The sequence below is a fragment of the Lepus europaeus genome, chromosome 12 (genome assembly GCF_033115175.1).
Source record: "Lepus europaeus isolate LE1 chromosome 12, mLepTim1.pri, whole genome shotgun sequence".
Lineage (NCBI taxonomy): Eukaryota > Metazoa > Chordata > Mammalia > Lagomorpha > Leporidae > Lepus > Lepus europaeus.
In genome coordinates this window covers 125,684-139,792 of record NC_084838.1, presented here as the reverse complement: position 1 = coordinate 139,792, position 14,109 = coordinate 125,684, and the positions used below count along the sequence as shown (strand labels likewise).

Below are 14,109 nucleotides of genomic sequence, written 5' to 3'. Positions count from 1 at the left end.
GATTATTTCTGTCTTAAGAGACTGCCCTTTGCCTAGGGAGGAGCCAGGTTTTTCTTGGACATTTTAGAATCTGTACCTTTTGGCATTTCTGGATTGCTGACTTCTCTTACAATTCTGGGATGTACAAAGCATAAAAGAAAATCCAGAAAAAACATACAGTGCCTTGTTCCTCGGCGCTCAGGGCCCCTGGACAGTCCATTGCCTGCGTCCTACCTTCCAGAACCTTCCTGTACTGGCCTCGCATGTGGTGTCCCGAGGTTGCAGGTATGTGGTTGGTGGGAGAAGCCTTTCTGCTCTGTCTTTCCAGAGTGAACGTTCATTCGTGTGTGAGGGAAGGGTCAAGGTTCTCCATCCCCTGGGGATGTCTGGTCACCCCACTGCCATCTGCTGAAAAGAACGTACTTCATTCATTGAATCACTTTGGTGCGTTTGTCAAAAATCAAATGATGGATGTTATTTGATTTCAGGGAAGATTTCTGGAAATATAGTTCTAATGGATCTGTTACATTGTGTGTGTGTGTGTGTGTGTCTTAGACATTCCAGTTGTACAGATGTCTGCTATGCTTGTGTTCCGCGTGATTTCTTTCTAAGCCTTTTTGAAACTCACTCCTTAGTTTTTCCCTCCACTCATTTCACACCTGTCTCCTTCCTTTCCTGTCCCTCCAGTGGTCCGTCCACCTGTTCCCCCTCGGACTCTGTGTCTTTCCCTTTAGGTCCTCTCACAAGTTTGGCCAGCGCTCACATCTCCTAGTCACTCATCCAGTTTTAATTTGAGCATTGGAATCTGATTTGTGACATTTTTCCTTATTAGCAACTGAATGGTTAATTGTGTTGAATCCGTGTGGGAAGCTGGGTTTCTTTTTCCCTGCTTTGCAGTTGTTTTTTGTGAAGTGTTTTTACATGTAGAAAAGTTTTCACCTTTACCTTCTGTTTTCTTCTTAGAGAAGCTTTGCGTGGACTTGGAGTTCCTTTTTCAGATAATGATAAAAGTGTGTTCAATTTTCTTGGACCAATTAATGTTTGTGGTGCATGGAAAGGGGTTGGGGAGCTCCTTGGCTTTCTGCTTCTATTACTGCAGTGAAACCCAGTTTCTTTGAGGAGAGGGGTCCAGTGCACGCGCTGCTCCGTTAGCGCCCTTGGCCTCTGCCACCTGCATCTCGACATCAGCCCGCACCCTCCTTCCTTCCAGAAGCCACCTCCAGGCCATGCACTTTCCCGTCCTTTGAGAGCCTAGACCAGGCACTCCCGTGTGTCTCAACCCCAGGGTGTGCGGAGTCTCTCTGCCTGCACCCCTCTCTGGCGCAGGCAGACCCTCTCCATCCCCAGCACCTCACCTCGTCTCTGCCTGGCCCTGTGGGTCTCACATGCTTATGTTCTCACTCTCCTCTTTAGTTCAGTTTCATAGTTTTGTCTCCCATAGGCTGCACTTGTGGACTGTGGTGAGTTTTGCTCTCTGCTTGCTTACTGTATGGCTTATTCAGAGAAATTTAATTTAAGTGGTCTATTGTAAGAGAGAACAGCCCCTTAGAACCTTGGTAGCCTCTGCTGCATTTGTACTTAGGGCTACTTTTACATTAAAAAAAATTTGAGAGACAGACAGATTTATAGAGAAAGATGTAGGGAGAGCTCCCATCCATCAGTTTATCCCCCAAATGTCCACAAAGGCCAGGGAGCCAAAGTCAGGGGCCAGGAGCTCCATGTGGCTCTGCAGTGTAGGTGGCAAGGACCCAGGTAGGTGAGCCAGCGTCGCTGCCTCCCAGGTCTGCACTGGCCGAAGTTGGGTCAAGGGCTGAGCCAGGACTCACCCCAGAGTTCTCCAGTCTGCGGCGCGGGCGTCTCAACCATCAGGCAGAACGCCTACCCCACACTTCACTTTCTAATACCTGTGCCTTCTAGCACTTTGTCTACTAAGATAATCTATTAAAGTCATTGTCATGGTCTTTCTTGAAAGTCTTCCTGTTGTATCTCTCTCTCTCTCTCTCTCTTTTTTTTTTTTTTTTTTTTTTTTTGACAGGCAGAGTGGACAGTGAGAGAGAGAGAAAGAGAGAAAGGTCTTCCTTTTGCCGTTGGTTCACCCTCCAATGGCTGCCGCGGCCAGCGCGCTGTGGCTGGCGCACCGCACTGATCTGAAGGCAGGAGCCAGGTGCTTCTCCTGGTCTCCCATGCGCGTGCAGGGCCCAAGCATTTGGGCCATCCTCCACTGCCTTCCCGGGCCACAGCAGAGAGCTGGACTGGAAGAGGGGCAACCGGGACAGAATCCAGAGCCCCAACCGGAACTAGAACCCAGTGTGCCGGCGCCGCAAAGCGGAGGATTAGCCTAGTGAGCCGCGGCACTGGCCCTGTTGTATCTTTATCTTACCCACTTCTTTACTTTTCCCTCTCTGTTGTGAAATGCTTTCTCCTGGCTGTGGCTCTTCTGTCTTGCAGCTACATTTAAGGCTTATGCTTCCCTCCAGGAGTTATTTTAGTTTTATACTACAAGTTTAGAAATGCTGTTTCTTAGACATCATTTCTTCCAAGTTTTGCTTTGATTTCTTATTTAAGTCAAGAATTTCTGGGTGGCAGAGCTTTCTCTGTGGAATGGGTATTTTCTACAGATTTCTATTGATTTCATTATTCCTTCTCTTATTTCATCACTCCTGTATTGCAGATCATCCTCCCTCTGCTTGAAGAAAGCTGTCCTTAATTTCTTTAGTGAAGTTTGATGGTGATAAGTGCTTGGCAAGTGGTTTCTAATTTGCCATTGTTTGTGAAAAGCAGTTCTACTTTCTGTGGAATTCCAGCTTGCTGGCTGTTTCTGTCATCACATAGAAGTTCTTACACTGTCTCTGCTTCAGCTGTTCTGTTGTGAAGCAGGCGTTGGTCTACACTGTCAGCCCTTTGTATCATGGGAAGTTGACAGTGATGGGGAGGCGAGGCTCAGGGTGATGAGACCCCGTGTTCCATCTCCCAACCTCGGTGGTCAGCCATGTATCTCCGCTCCCATTTCACTTTACTTTACTTTACTTCGGAGTAAATATTCCTGAGCAAAGGTTTAATAAAACCAGAGATGCATCATTGCACTTAGCAATGCTGGTGACTCCTTGATGTTAGCTGCTCCCTAGTCCAAGTTGAAGTTTTACCAGTCATCTCAAAACAACTTCTTTATACCTGGTTTGTTTGAGTCATTCAGAATCCAAGCCACTTTTCCTCATCTGACTTTGTTTCATCCGTCTGAGTCCCTTTTCTTTGTAACGGTTTCTCTTTTCTTCCTGGCATGTGTTAGCTGAAGAGGCCATGTTGTTTGTCCTGTGGAATCTTCTCACATTCTGGGTGTGTTCCTATGTCCCCTGTGCTGGCTGTTCCAGTGTACTTATGACATGACTCCTGACCCTTGGTGCTGTCAAAATTTTGTGGCCAGGACTGTCCTGTGTGTTTTGGGGTGTGTGGCGGCATGCCTGGCCTCTGCCCACATAGTGCTGGGCACACTGTACTTGAGAGAACTGAGCCGGTGCTGGACACGGCCCAAGTCACCCTGCCTGTGAACCTCACATCTGGAGACTTGGCTGCAAAAGGCTGGGCTTGGCTCCTTAGCAAGCGCCGTGGTGGGCAGCTCCGTGTGCTCCGCGTCGTGTTTGTGAGCAGTGTGAAGACTGCTCAGTGGGCTCAGTCTAAGCCATCTGTTCTCCACAGTTCACCCCTGTGGTTCTAGTGATTGTGGTGCCTTGCACCCAGGTTTTGAAAATGTAAATTTGCAATTCTGTCATTCTTCCAGCATCTTGGCCGTGGGATCCTCACAGGTGTCCTTTGGGGTCCTTCTGACACAGGTTCTGGGATTTTTTGTACCTGTCCTGCCCCAGACCTGGAACTGCCCGTTTTCCCAGGAAGAGCTGCATAGTGGACGCTGTCACTGCCCCTAAAGAGCTTCCTTCTCCAGGGCCTGGCCTCCAGCTCCTGCTCAAAAGCTGCCCTTGAGCCACTGGAGCTACGGGAAGCACATGGCATCTGTAGCGCCAGTGTGGCCCTGAGCCAGCGAAGGGAACGTGGGGCAGTGAGCGCCCAGCACTGTGCCCCAGGCTTGGTTGAGAACCCCAGGGGCTGTCAGTGCACCCTGGTGTGGCCTCCTCACACCTCTCCTCTGTGCTCCGTCCCTCGGGTGCTGCTAGAAGCACAGCCGGTCACACCCGACTCTGCCCCTGCTGGACTGGCCCCAGGTGACCTGGCTGCTCGGATGATAGCTGTCGGAGACTGCCAGGGTGCTCCTGCTGCAGGGTGCCATTGCTGTCAGGCTTTCTGGTGGACTTTTTTCTTTTTAAGAGAATGTCACGAATTCTTCATTTGTAATTAAAGTACAAGATCACAGGATTTTTACCGCACATCTTTGATCTTGTGTTTGTGTCTCTTTCATCTTAAAAACTTTGTCTTTTTTACTTCACTTGTCCTATGTTTTCCTGACTTTTTTTATTTTTTAAAATGTTTATTTATTTTAGAGGCAGAGTTAGAGAAAGAGAGATCTTCTATCTGCTGGTCCACTCCCCAGGTGGCTGAAACTGTCAGGTTGAAGCCAGGAGCCAGGGGCTTCTTCCAGGTCTCCCACATGGGTGACAGAGACCTGAGCACTTGGGCCATCGTCTTCCAGTGCTTTCTCAGAACATTAGCAGGAAGTAGGAGCAGCTGGAGCTCAAGCTGGCTCTTCCATATGGGATGCCAGCTTTCCAAGTGGAAGCGTAATCCTCTCAACTAGATTTTATGGGATAACAAGAATGAAAATGAATCAATTGACTGCTTTTCTAGTTCTCCTGAGGATGCACATGAGTAGTATCATTCTAGAGGTCTAAGAGGTGGGAATGGGCCCAGTGGCTTAGGTGCCATTGAGATGCTTACATCCCATATCTGAATACCTGGGTTCAAGTCCTACCTCTGGCTCCTGATTCCAATTTCCTGCTAATGCAGGTCGCGTGAGGCAGCAGTGAGAGCTTGAGTACTTGGGTCTTTGCCACCCACATGGGAGGCCTGGAGTGAATAGTGCCCAGAACAGGCCATCATGGACACTGGGGTGAGGACCAGCAGAGGGAAGATCTTTCTGTTTGTCTGTGGGCCTCTCTCTCTTACTTCCTTTCAAATAAGAATTAAAAGTGGACTTAAAGGAGGGAAATTCTATGGTACCGTGGATGTATTGATGAATTAGGAATTAAGTTCCATCCTAATCTGTGGGGTTCTGTGGGGCCATGGAGAGGACTCACATTGTTTCTTACAGGAGCCTGGGGTGCTCCCAGGTGCAACCACTGTAGCCCCTCGGGGTTTGTTCATGTGGGTGTCCTCCCTGGGTTCTCATTCACACAGGGGGCCTGCGCAGGCCAGCCTCAGCCTGCTTGCCTGGGAAGGGTCCAGTGGTGCCTGGGGAACGTGTCGTGTGCCTTTCCTGGGTCCCCTCTGTGCTTAGCCTCTCTTCTGTTTTATGGATTTAGTTCTTGTTGCTGTCATGTCCGACTTTTGAGAGCCTGCTCCCCACAGAGAATTTCCATCATCTGCTGCAGTTTTCATTTTGATCCTTTTCCCTTTTCTGTTCTTTCAGTTCCCAGTGACGTCCTGGTGTCTTCTGGGGTTTTCTGGTGGTAGATAAACTTTACAGAAGGAATCTCATGTTGTTCTGTTCTCTTGGAGAGGCAAAATTCCTGGAGTCCAGATTGGTTGTTTTTTTTCCCCAGTTTACTTGTTCTGGAGTTTGCTTTATTGTTATTCTGGAGGAATCTGAAAATATATGTTTTTTTTAAATAATAAGTATTTCTTTTTTTTTTTTTTTTTTGACAGGCAGAGTGGACAGTGAGAGAGAGAGAGACAGAGAGAAAGGTCTTCCTTTTGCCGTTGGTTCACCCTCCAATGGCCGCCGCGGTAGCGTGCTGCGGCCGGCGCACCGTGCTGTTCCGATGGCAGGAGCCAGGTGCTTCTCATGGTCTCCCATGGGGTGCAGGACCCAAGGACTTGGGCCATCCTCCACTGCACTCCCTAGCCACAGCAGAGAGCTGGCCTGGAAGAGGGGCAACCGGGACAGGATCGGTGCCCCGACTGGGACTAGAACCCGGTGTGCCGGCGCCGCAAGGCGGAGGATTAGCCTAGTGAGCCGCGGCGCCGGCTAAAATAATAAGTATTTCTTATTTTAGAGTAATAAGTGCTCATCATGGAAACATTGTTTAAAAATTAGAAAGCTACTGGGGCCGGTGCTGTGGCGCACTGGGTTAATCCTCCGCCTGCCACGCCAGCATCCCCTATGGGCGCCGGCTCTGGTCCTGGCTCTTCCAGTCCAGCTCTCTGCTGTGGCCCGGGAGGGCAGTGGAGGATGGCCCAAGTGGTTGGGCCCTTGCACCCGCATGGGAGACCGGGAGGAAGCACCTGGCTCCTGGCTTCAGATCGGCGCAGCTCTGGCCATTGTGACCACTTGGGGAGTGAGCCAACGGAGGGAAAACCTTTCTCTCTGTCTTTCTCTCTCTCTCACTGTCTGTAACTCTGCCTGTCAAATAAATAAATAAAAATATTGAAAAAAAATTAGAAAGCTACTGATAAAAACCACAGGGCTGTCAGAAGCCATTCTAGAATCCCCCAGTCAGTGCCTCCACATTACTTCTACATGTTGCTGTGTGTGTTTCAGCTCTTCTGTGACATGAAGAATGAGCCTGCATCTTTTATGTGGTCTCTCATGCTTCTTCTGATGTCAGCCCAACTCTGGTCATTTCAGTGTCCGTGTTGTGGTGCTTCCTACAATGTAATTATCTCACTTAGCTGGATTCCACTGTGCTTCCCACAATATGTCTCACTTAGCAGATCTCTGTGCTGCCTACAACGTGACTATCTACTTAGCTCATCTCCCGCTGTGCTGCCTACAGCGTGACTGTCTCACTTAGCTCATCTCCCGCTGTGCTGCCTACAATGTGACTATCTCACTTAGCTGATCTCCCAGTGTACTTCCTACAATATGACTATCTCACTTAGCAGATCTCTGTGCTGCCTACAACGTGACTGTCTCACTTAGCTCATCTCCCGCTGTGCTGCCTACAACGTGACTATCTCACTTAGTTCATCTCCCACTGTGCTGCCTACAACGTGACTGTCTCACTTAGCTGATCTCCCAGTGTGCTTCCTACAATATGACTATCTCACTTAGCAGATCTCTGTGCTGCCTACAACGTGACTGTCTCACTTAGCTCATCTCCCGCTGTGCTGCCTACAATGTGACTATCTCACTTAGTTCATCTCCCGCTGTGCTGCCTACAGCATGACTGTCTCACTTAGCTGATCTCCCAGTGTGCTTCCCACAATATGACTGTCTCACTTAGCAGATCTCTGTGCTGCCTACAACGTGACTATCTCACTTAGCTCATCTCCCGCTGTGCTGCCTACAACGTGACTGTCTCACTTAGCTGATCTCCCAGTGTGCTTCCCACAATATGACTGTCTCACTTAGCAGATCTCTGTGCTGCCTACAACGTGACTATCTCACTTAGCTCATCTCCCGCTGTGCTGCCTACAACGTGACTGTCTCACTTAGCTCATCTCCCACTGTGCTTCCTACAACTTGACTGTCTCACTTAGCTGGATTACACTGTGCTGCCTACAGCGTGACTATCTCACTTAGCTGATCTCTGTGCTGCCTACAACGTGACTATCTACTTAGCTCATCTCCTGCTGTGCTGCCTACAGCGTGACTGTCTCACTTAGCAGATCTCTGTGCTGCCTACAACGTGACTATTTACTTAGCTCATCTCCTGCTGTGCTGCCTACAGCGTGACTGTCTCACTTAGCTGATCTCCCACTGTGCTGCCTACAGCGTGACTGTCTCACTTAGCTCATCTCCCACTGTGCTTCCTGCACCGTGATTATCTCGCTTAGCTGGATTACGCTGTGCTGCCTACAGCGTGACTATCTCACTTAGCTGATCTCCCATTGTGCTTCCTACAACTTGACTGGCTCACTTAGCTGATCTCCCATTGTGCTTCCTACAACGTGACTATCTCACTTAGCTGATCTCTCACGGTGCTGCCTACAGCGTGACTATCTCACTTAGCTGATCTCTCACGGTGCTGCCTACAGCGTGACTATCTCACTTAGCTGATCTCTCACGGTGCTGCCTACAGCGTGACTATCTCACTTAGCTGATCTCTCACGGTGCTGCCTACAGCGTGACTATCTCACTTAGCTGATCTCTCACGGTGCTGCCTACAGCGTGACTATCTCACTTAGCTGATCTCTCACGGTGCTGCCTACAGCGTGACTATCTCACTTAGCTGCCCTGCCACTATGCACTTTATAATCTCCTGCTGCTTTTAAAGAACTTAAAACAAAGACTTTTGAACACATAGATTTGTGAACATGTTTGATTCTCTTAGAAGATAATGCCATAAATTAAATTAATTTATTTTTAAGGGCTTTAAGTACATACTGCCCAGTTACTTGCTCAGAAGATTACGTACTCTCAGTTGTCAGCAGGGAGGTAGGCAGTACCCATTTCAGAAGTGATCACTTTGCAACGCGTGTGCCAGTGCATGTGGAGAGGCCGCCCCTCAGGGTCGGCAGCTTTGTCATCTTCGTTCTGCTCTGCTGCAGGCAAGGGCGAGGTTTGGAGCCGTGTTCCCACTGCAGGCTCTGGGGAGAAGCACCCTCATTTCTGTGACTCCTGAGTGTCCTCTTTGCTTTTGAGTTTCTTGAAAGAAGCAAGCTTGAGATGTGGCTGTGGGAGATGGACCCAACCTACTGCGTTGTCTTCCCTGTTGTCCCTGAGGTCTCAGTATTTTTTTTTTCACCTACAGGAACTGAGATATACATCAGGACAGTTAAAATCAAGAAATTACTGTGAGAAAATACTATTTAAGGACAACAAAATTTATCTAAAAATGAACGAAGTGCTCAGCCATCAGCTACTAAAATGCAAAGCTGGGGCTGGCTCCGTGGCTCAATAGGCTAATCCTCTGCCTGTGGCGCCGGCACACCGGGTTCTTGTCCCGGTTGGGGCGCCAGATTCTGTCCCGGTTGCCCCTCTTTCAGGCCAGCTCTCTGCTATTGCCCAGGAAGGCAGTGGAGGATGGCCCAAGTGCTTGGGCCCTGCACGCGCATGGGAGACCAGGAGAAGCACCTGGCTCCTGGCTTCAGATCAGCGCGATGCGACGGCCACAGTGCACCGGCCACAGCGGCCATTGGAGGGTGAACCAACGGCAAAAGGAAGACCTTTCTCTCTGTCTCTCTCTCTCTCTCTCACTGTCCACTCTGCCTGTCAAAAAATAAAAAATAAATAAAGTGCAAAGCTGGGTGTAAGGGGTGCTAGGAGGGCAGATAATGAGCCTTGGGGTCAGGGGCGGCCAGCAAGTCTCCCTAGGGCACTGTGTCCTCCTCAGCTGCCCAGTGCAGCAGGTGCTTCTCTAAGCCCCTGGGCAGGTAAGAATGGATGATGGGTTCAGGAAGACTGGCCCCTGCTCCCCTTTGTCCTGCTCGTCCCTACAGAGAGCCCCGCAGAAGCAAAGGGGCCGGTCTTGCCATGCTTCGGGGTTCTGAGTGCATCTAGACCAGAGGCCCTGCAGCAGGGAGTCCACGGCCACAGGTGCAGTACCTGGCGTGGTGCTGCTCCCATGCTGGCCCTTATGATGTGGGGTCTGCTGCAGATGGCCTTCAGCCTCCAGCTCTGGTTGCCGCTCTGGCTATCACCTATCTCAGTCATGCTGCATCTGTGTGAGGCTGTGTTTTGGTCCTGTGCCCTCCTCTCCCCACAGTGGGCCCACAATCACCAGTATTACTGGCCGCTGTGATGTGGGTGTTCTGTGCACTGTCCCTAATGTGGAATCCCTGTGTCCTTTTAGGTGGAAACGTGGACCTGGAAAGTCAAGCGGAGGGGAAGAAGGAGGTGGAAACCAGTGATGTGATGAGGAGCGGCCCCCGGCCCATTGTCCCATACAGTTCCATGTTCTGTTTAAGCCCAACCAACCTGTGAGTGTCTTACCCACAGTGCCGTGTGGCCATCCCACCCATGTGCTCAACATGACCCATGTGACCCCAGCCAGCCTTACTGCAGGTGCACCTTCTGCACACGTGATGCCCGTGTGCTCCCTGGCCAGGACGTGTTCTGAGCATGTGACACCTATGAGCTCCCTGGCCAGGACACCTTCTGTGCACATGACACCTGTGAGTTCCCTGGCCAGGACGCCTTCTGTGCACATGACACCTGTGAGTTCCCTGGCCAGGACGCCTTCTGTGCATGTGATGCCTATGAGTGGCTGTGATCTCTTCAGCAGCTGAGGGCACGGAGCTGATTCCTCACGCACACAGCCAGCCTTGGTGCTGAGCCCACTCATTAAGCCCCAGTGCCTTAGCTCCTTGGCCCCCTGCAGTGTCTCTGCACCATGTATGCAGGCTACGGTCCTATGTTGGATCTGTCATGATTCTCCATCAGCACAGGGGCTTGCATTATTTCCACAGTAGTTATGTGGCAAGCAGCAGTCCAAGGGCTGGGAAAGCACAGGAATGAATGGACAGACACAAGCCCCTGTCCTCACCAGTGGTGTGCGAGTGGGAGACAGGTGTCAGGCTGTGACAAGTGCCGGGAGGAAGCCCAGGGCCAGGACTGGGTGCTGGAAAGGTCAGGTGGGCCTTGGAGGTGAGAGCTGGGCAGAGACTTGAGTAAGCGGAGGGACAGTGGTTGGGCAAAGGGGAGACGCAGCAGCAGAGCCAGCCTGGCCAGAGCAGGATCTGGTAGACAGGCGATCAGAGGGAGGTGTCCAGCCAGCACCTTGCTCCTCTCACATTGTTACCTATTGTCGGGAGCTTGCTGTGCTCTGGGAAGGCTTGGGAGTCTTGTGGTACAGGCACAGCTAGGACCCTGGCCCTGTTGGGACTGACAGGGAGGTGGGGAGGGGGAGGCGAACAGGTGGCCTGCTCACAAACGTGGCATGAACAGAGCATTGCAGGGAGGTGCTGGCATTCAGGGAACAAGAGGAGGTCGGGGGCAAGGGGAGGAGCATTTATGGGTGGAAGGCACAGCTGTGCAGGCCTGTGGGGTGGTCTGGGGAGGGGCTGAGGACACTCACAGAGCCCTGGAGGCAAGGAGGGTCTGTGGCTGGGACTTGGGTGCCCCGCACTGGACAAGGTGCCGAGTTGTGGAGAAAGTAGACGGGAGAATGCCTTGTAGGCGCTCCAGGAGAGACCATGGTCATTTGATCAGAGCAGTCGTGGATTGGGGAAAATTCCAGAGTCATAGCCTGCAGAACTGAGTGTGGGAGACTTGGGAGGTGACACGGATGACACCCGGTGTCTGACTGATGGCCTGGCAGAGGCCTTGTGTCCACAGACTGGAGGTACTACTAGGGGTCCAGTCTGCACATCCTATGGGGCCTTGGCCAGCTGGGGCTGTCCCATGGCTGAGTGAACACTAGAGTCTTGAGTGGAGATGTGTGGTGGACTGAGGAATTAGAAGGAATGGAGGGGGTAGTTTCAAAAGATGAGGGGTCCACAGGCGCCTGGTGAGCCTGGAAGAGCAGCTCTGTGGCCGTGGGGTCAGGAGCTAGAGGGCAGAGGTCAGAAATGAGGAGGTAAGCACAGAGCCCTTTGGAGGGAAAGACAGAGTAGGTGGGTGGTGGCTGAAGGGGGCAGGAGGTCATTTAAGACAAATGTCCTGGGGACTGTGAGGCGAAAGGAGGAACACAGCAGAGCAGGGGTGCCCTGGGTGTGCCTGGGGATGCAGGGCAGGCACAGGCAGCTCTGCAAGCGTGTCTCCTAGGGCCATCAAGAGACGTCATGGCCCCGCTCACCCAGTGGCTGCTCCTTCTTGTCTGCCTCCCAGCCCCCAGCCCAGCTTTGCTGCTGTGGGGCAGCATCCGGGAGGCCCCTGTTCATTATTTCTGTGCTTCCTCCTGTGTCTTGGCTGCTGAGTGGGACCTCATGAGCCCAGGGATTTGCGTGTCCTGTCAATGCTGTGTGCTCTGTGTCCGTGCCGACCAATGCTGACCAAACCAGGGCTGGTTCATGGTGACTGCACAGAAGGTGGGGGTGGTGCTGTGGTTGCACACAGGCTGAGAACGCAGACCGAAGTGTGCCCAGAGCAGCCTGCCAGGCGCTAATGCTACCAAAAGGGAACCTGCCATGGGCCGAGCTCTGCCACGCAGAGTAGCTGAAGGCATGAATGGAGCTGGGCACCAAGCTTTGTTGATAGCAGTGGGCAGGCAGGTCTGCCTGTTAGCTGTGGCTCACTGACCCTGCTGCAGGTTCCAGCAGCCTTCTTGCCCTTGTACTCTGTGTCCCACTCCCTAAAACCAGCTGGCTGTGACCATGGAGACCCATGGGGAAGCCTGGCTCTGGGGCCTAGCAAGTCTTCCTGGGCTGGCCTGGGGAGTTTCCCCGCAGGCGGAGGCCTGGCCCATGTCCCCAGGGCCATCTGCACTTTGCCCTCACTTCACAGGCTGCGCCGCTGCTGCCACTACATCGTGACCATGCGATACTTCGAGATGGTCATCCTCGTGGTCATCGCCCTGAGCAGCATCGCCCTAGCTGCCGAGGACCCCGTGAGAACAGACTCTCCCAGGAATAATGTGAGTGGCCATGGGGGCAGGAAGAGCCTGGGATGAGGACTTCCTGGGGAGGAACTGGGGGGTACTCATGGTGGGGTGTGCCAGGGTCCGCATGACGGCTGCAGCTGCAGGCAGCCTGTTCCCAGAGCAATGCCCACATGGGTCCCCTTCAAGGGGCAGGCTGTCTGCTCAGAGGCCTGGGGGAGGCTGGGAGCCACTGCGACGGCCCTGGCTCGGACTTCCAGCCTGGCCTCTGAGCACAGCCCTGCTTCTGGTTCCAGGCTCTGAAGTACATGGACTACATCTTCACAGGTGTCTTCACCTTCGAGATGGTGATAAAGGTGAGGCTGTGGCTGAACCTGGTACCACACTCAGCCTCTCTCAGGACTGGGATGGGTGATGTGTGGTTGCATGCACACATGTGTGATGACATGAGGGCAGCACCGTGTGTGTGCATGCCATTGAGGATGCTCCCCAGCATTCTTCCTGGGTCCCCCTGCCTGCTCCCGGCTGGGCAGGGGGGTGCTTTGCCCTCCCAAGGGATTGCCTTGTGATGGCCTGGGAGAACACATGTGTATACACAGGGCTGGAGGCCTCAGAGAGACAGAGATGGAAGTGAGACTGAGGAAGGATCTAGTCTGTCATTTATTTTTTTAATATTCATTTATTCATTTGAAAGTCAAAGTTACACGGAGAAGGAGAGGCAGAGAAAGAGAGGTCTTCCACACACTGGTTCACTCCCCAATTGGCTGCAATGGCCAGAGCTACACCAATCTGAAGCCAGGAGCCAGGAGATTCCTCCAGGTCTCCCACGTCGGTGCAGGGGCCCAAGGACTTGGGCCATCTTCCACTGCTTTCCGAGGCCATTGCAGAGAGCTGGATTGGGAGTGGAGCAGCTGGGACTTGAACTGGCGCCCATATGGGATGCCGGCACTGCAGGTGTTTGCTTTACCCACTACGCTGCAGTGCCGGCCCCAAGTCTGCAGGTTCTTTGGAGGCCTCATTCTTTCTTTAAGCATCAGTGTCCTGTGCTCCCACATCCCTGCCTGCTGGTTGTGTGCACAGGTGTGAGTCAGTGTGTTTGCATGTACACTTGTGTGTACATGTCCATGACTTCAGAGCAGCTCACGGTGTGTGTGCCTGCTTAGGGTAGCTTTCATGTGTGCAGTGCATCAACGTGTTACTCTTGTGATTCCACACACTTGCAAAATCCTGTGGGGCAGGCACTGCCACTTCCATTTTACAGATGGGGAGGCTTAGAGAGGTCACAGAGCTTACCAGATTCACAGCTTCAGGTGTGGCAGAGCCAAGACAGGGTGGAGATCCATGTGCCTGTGACCAGCTGCTCCTCCTACAGCCCTGGACTAGCCCACAGGGGTTTTAGGCAGCTATGGGCTCTCCAGGGTTGTGTGCCCTGTAGCTCTTCTGCCAAGGGGCCGGTGGAGACAGACTCACTGTCCTGTCTGGGCTCCAGGGAAGCTGGGAGCCCAGGCAGGGTCCTAGCCAGTTGGGGGCCATGCTGGGGAGTTTGGGTCCACAGCCCTGAGTCCAGGGGCACTTAGGCTATCAGAGGGGTGCCCAGGGCCTC

At 52.4% G+C, this 14,109-nt stretch overlaps 1 protein-coding gene across 1 annotated transcript in view; it reads left to right on the top strand.

The window, feature by feature from the left end:
• The window catches only part of CACNA1B (calcium voltage-gated channel subunit alpha1 B), a 197,268-nt gene that overhangs the window by 112,551 nt on the left and 70,608 nt on the right, over window positions 1–14,109 (top strand). The window contains exons 21-23 of the mRNA XM_062206823.1: window positions 9,822–9,948; window positions 12,413–12,542; window positions 12,803–12,862. Of these exons, the coding sequence (XP_062062807.1) occupies window positions 9,822–9,948; window positions 12,413–12,542; window positions 12,803–12,862 (317 nt within the window). The remainder of the gene's footprint in view (window positions 1–9,821; window positions 9,949–12,412; window positions 12,543–12,802; window positions 12,863–14,109) is intronic.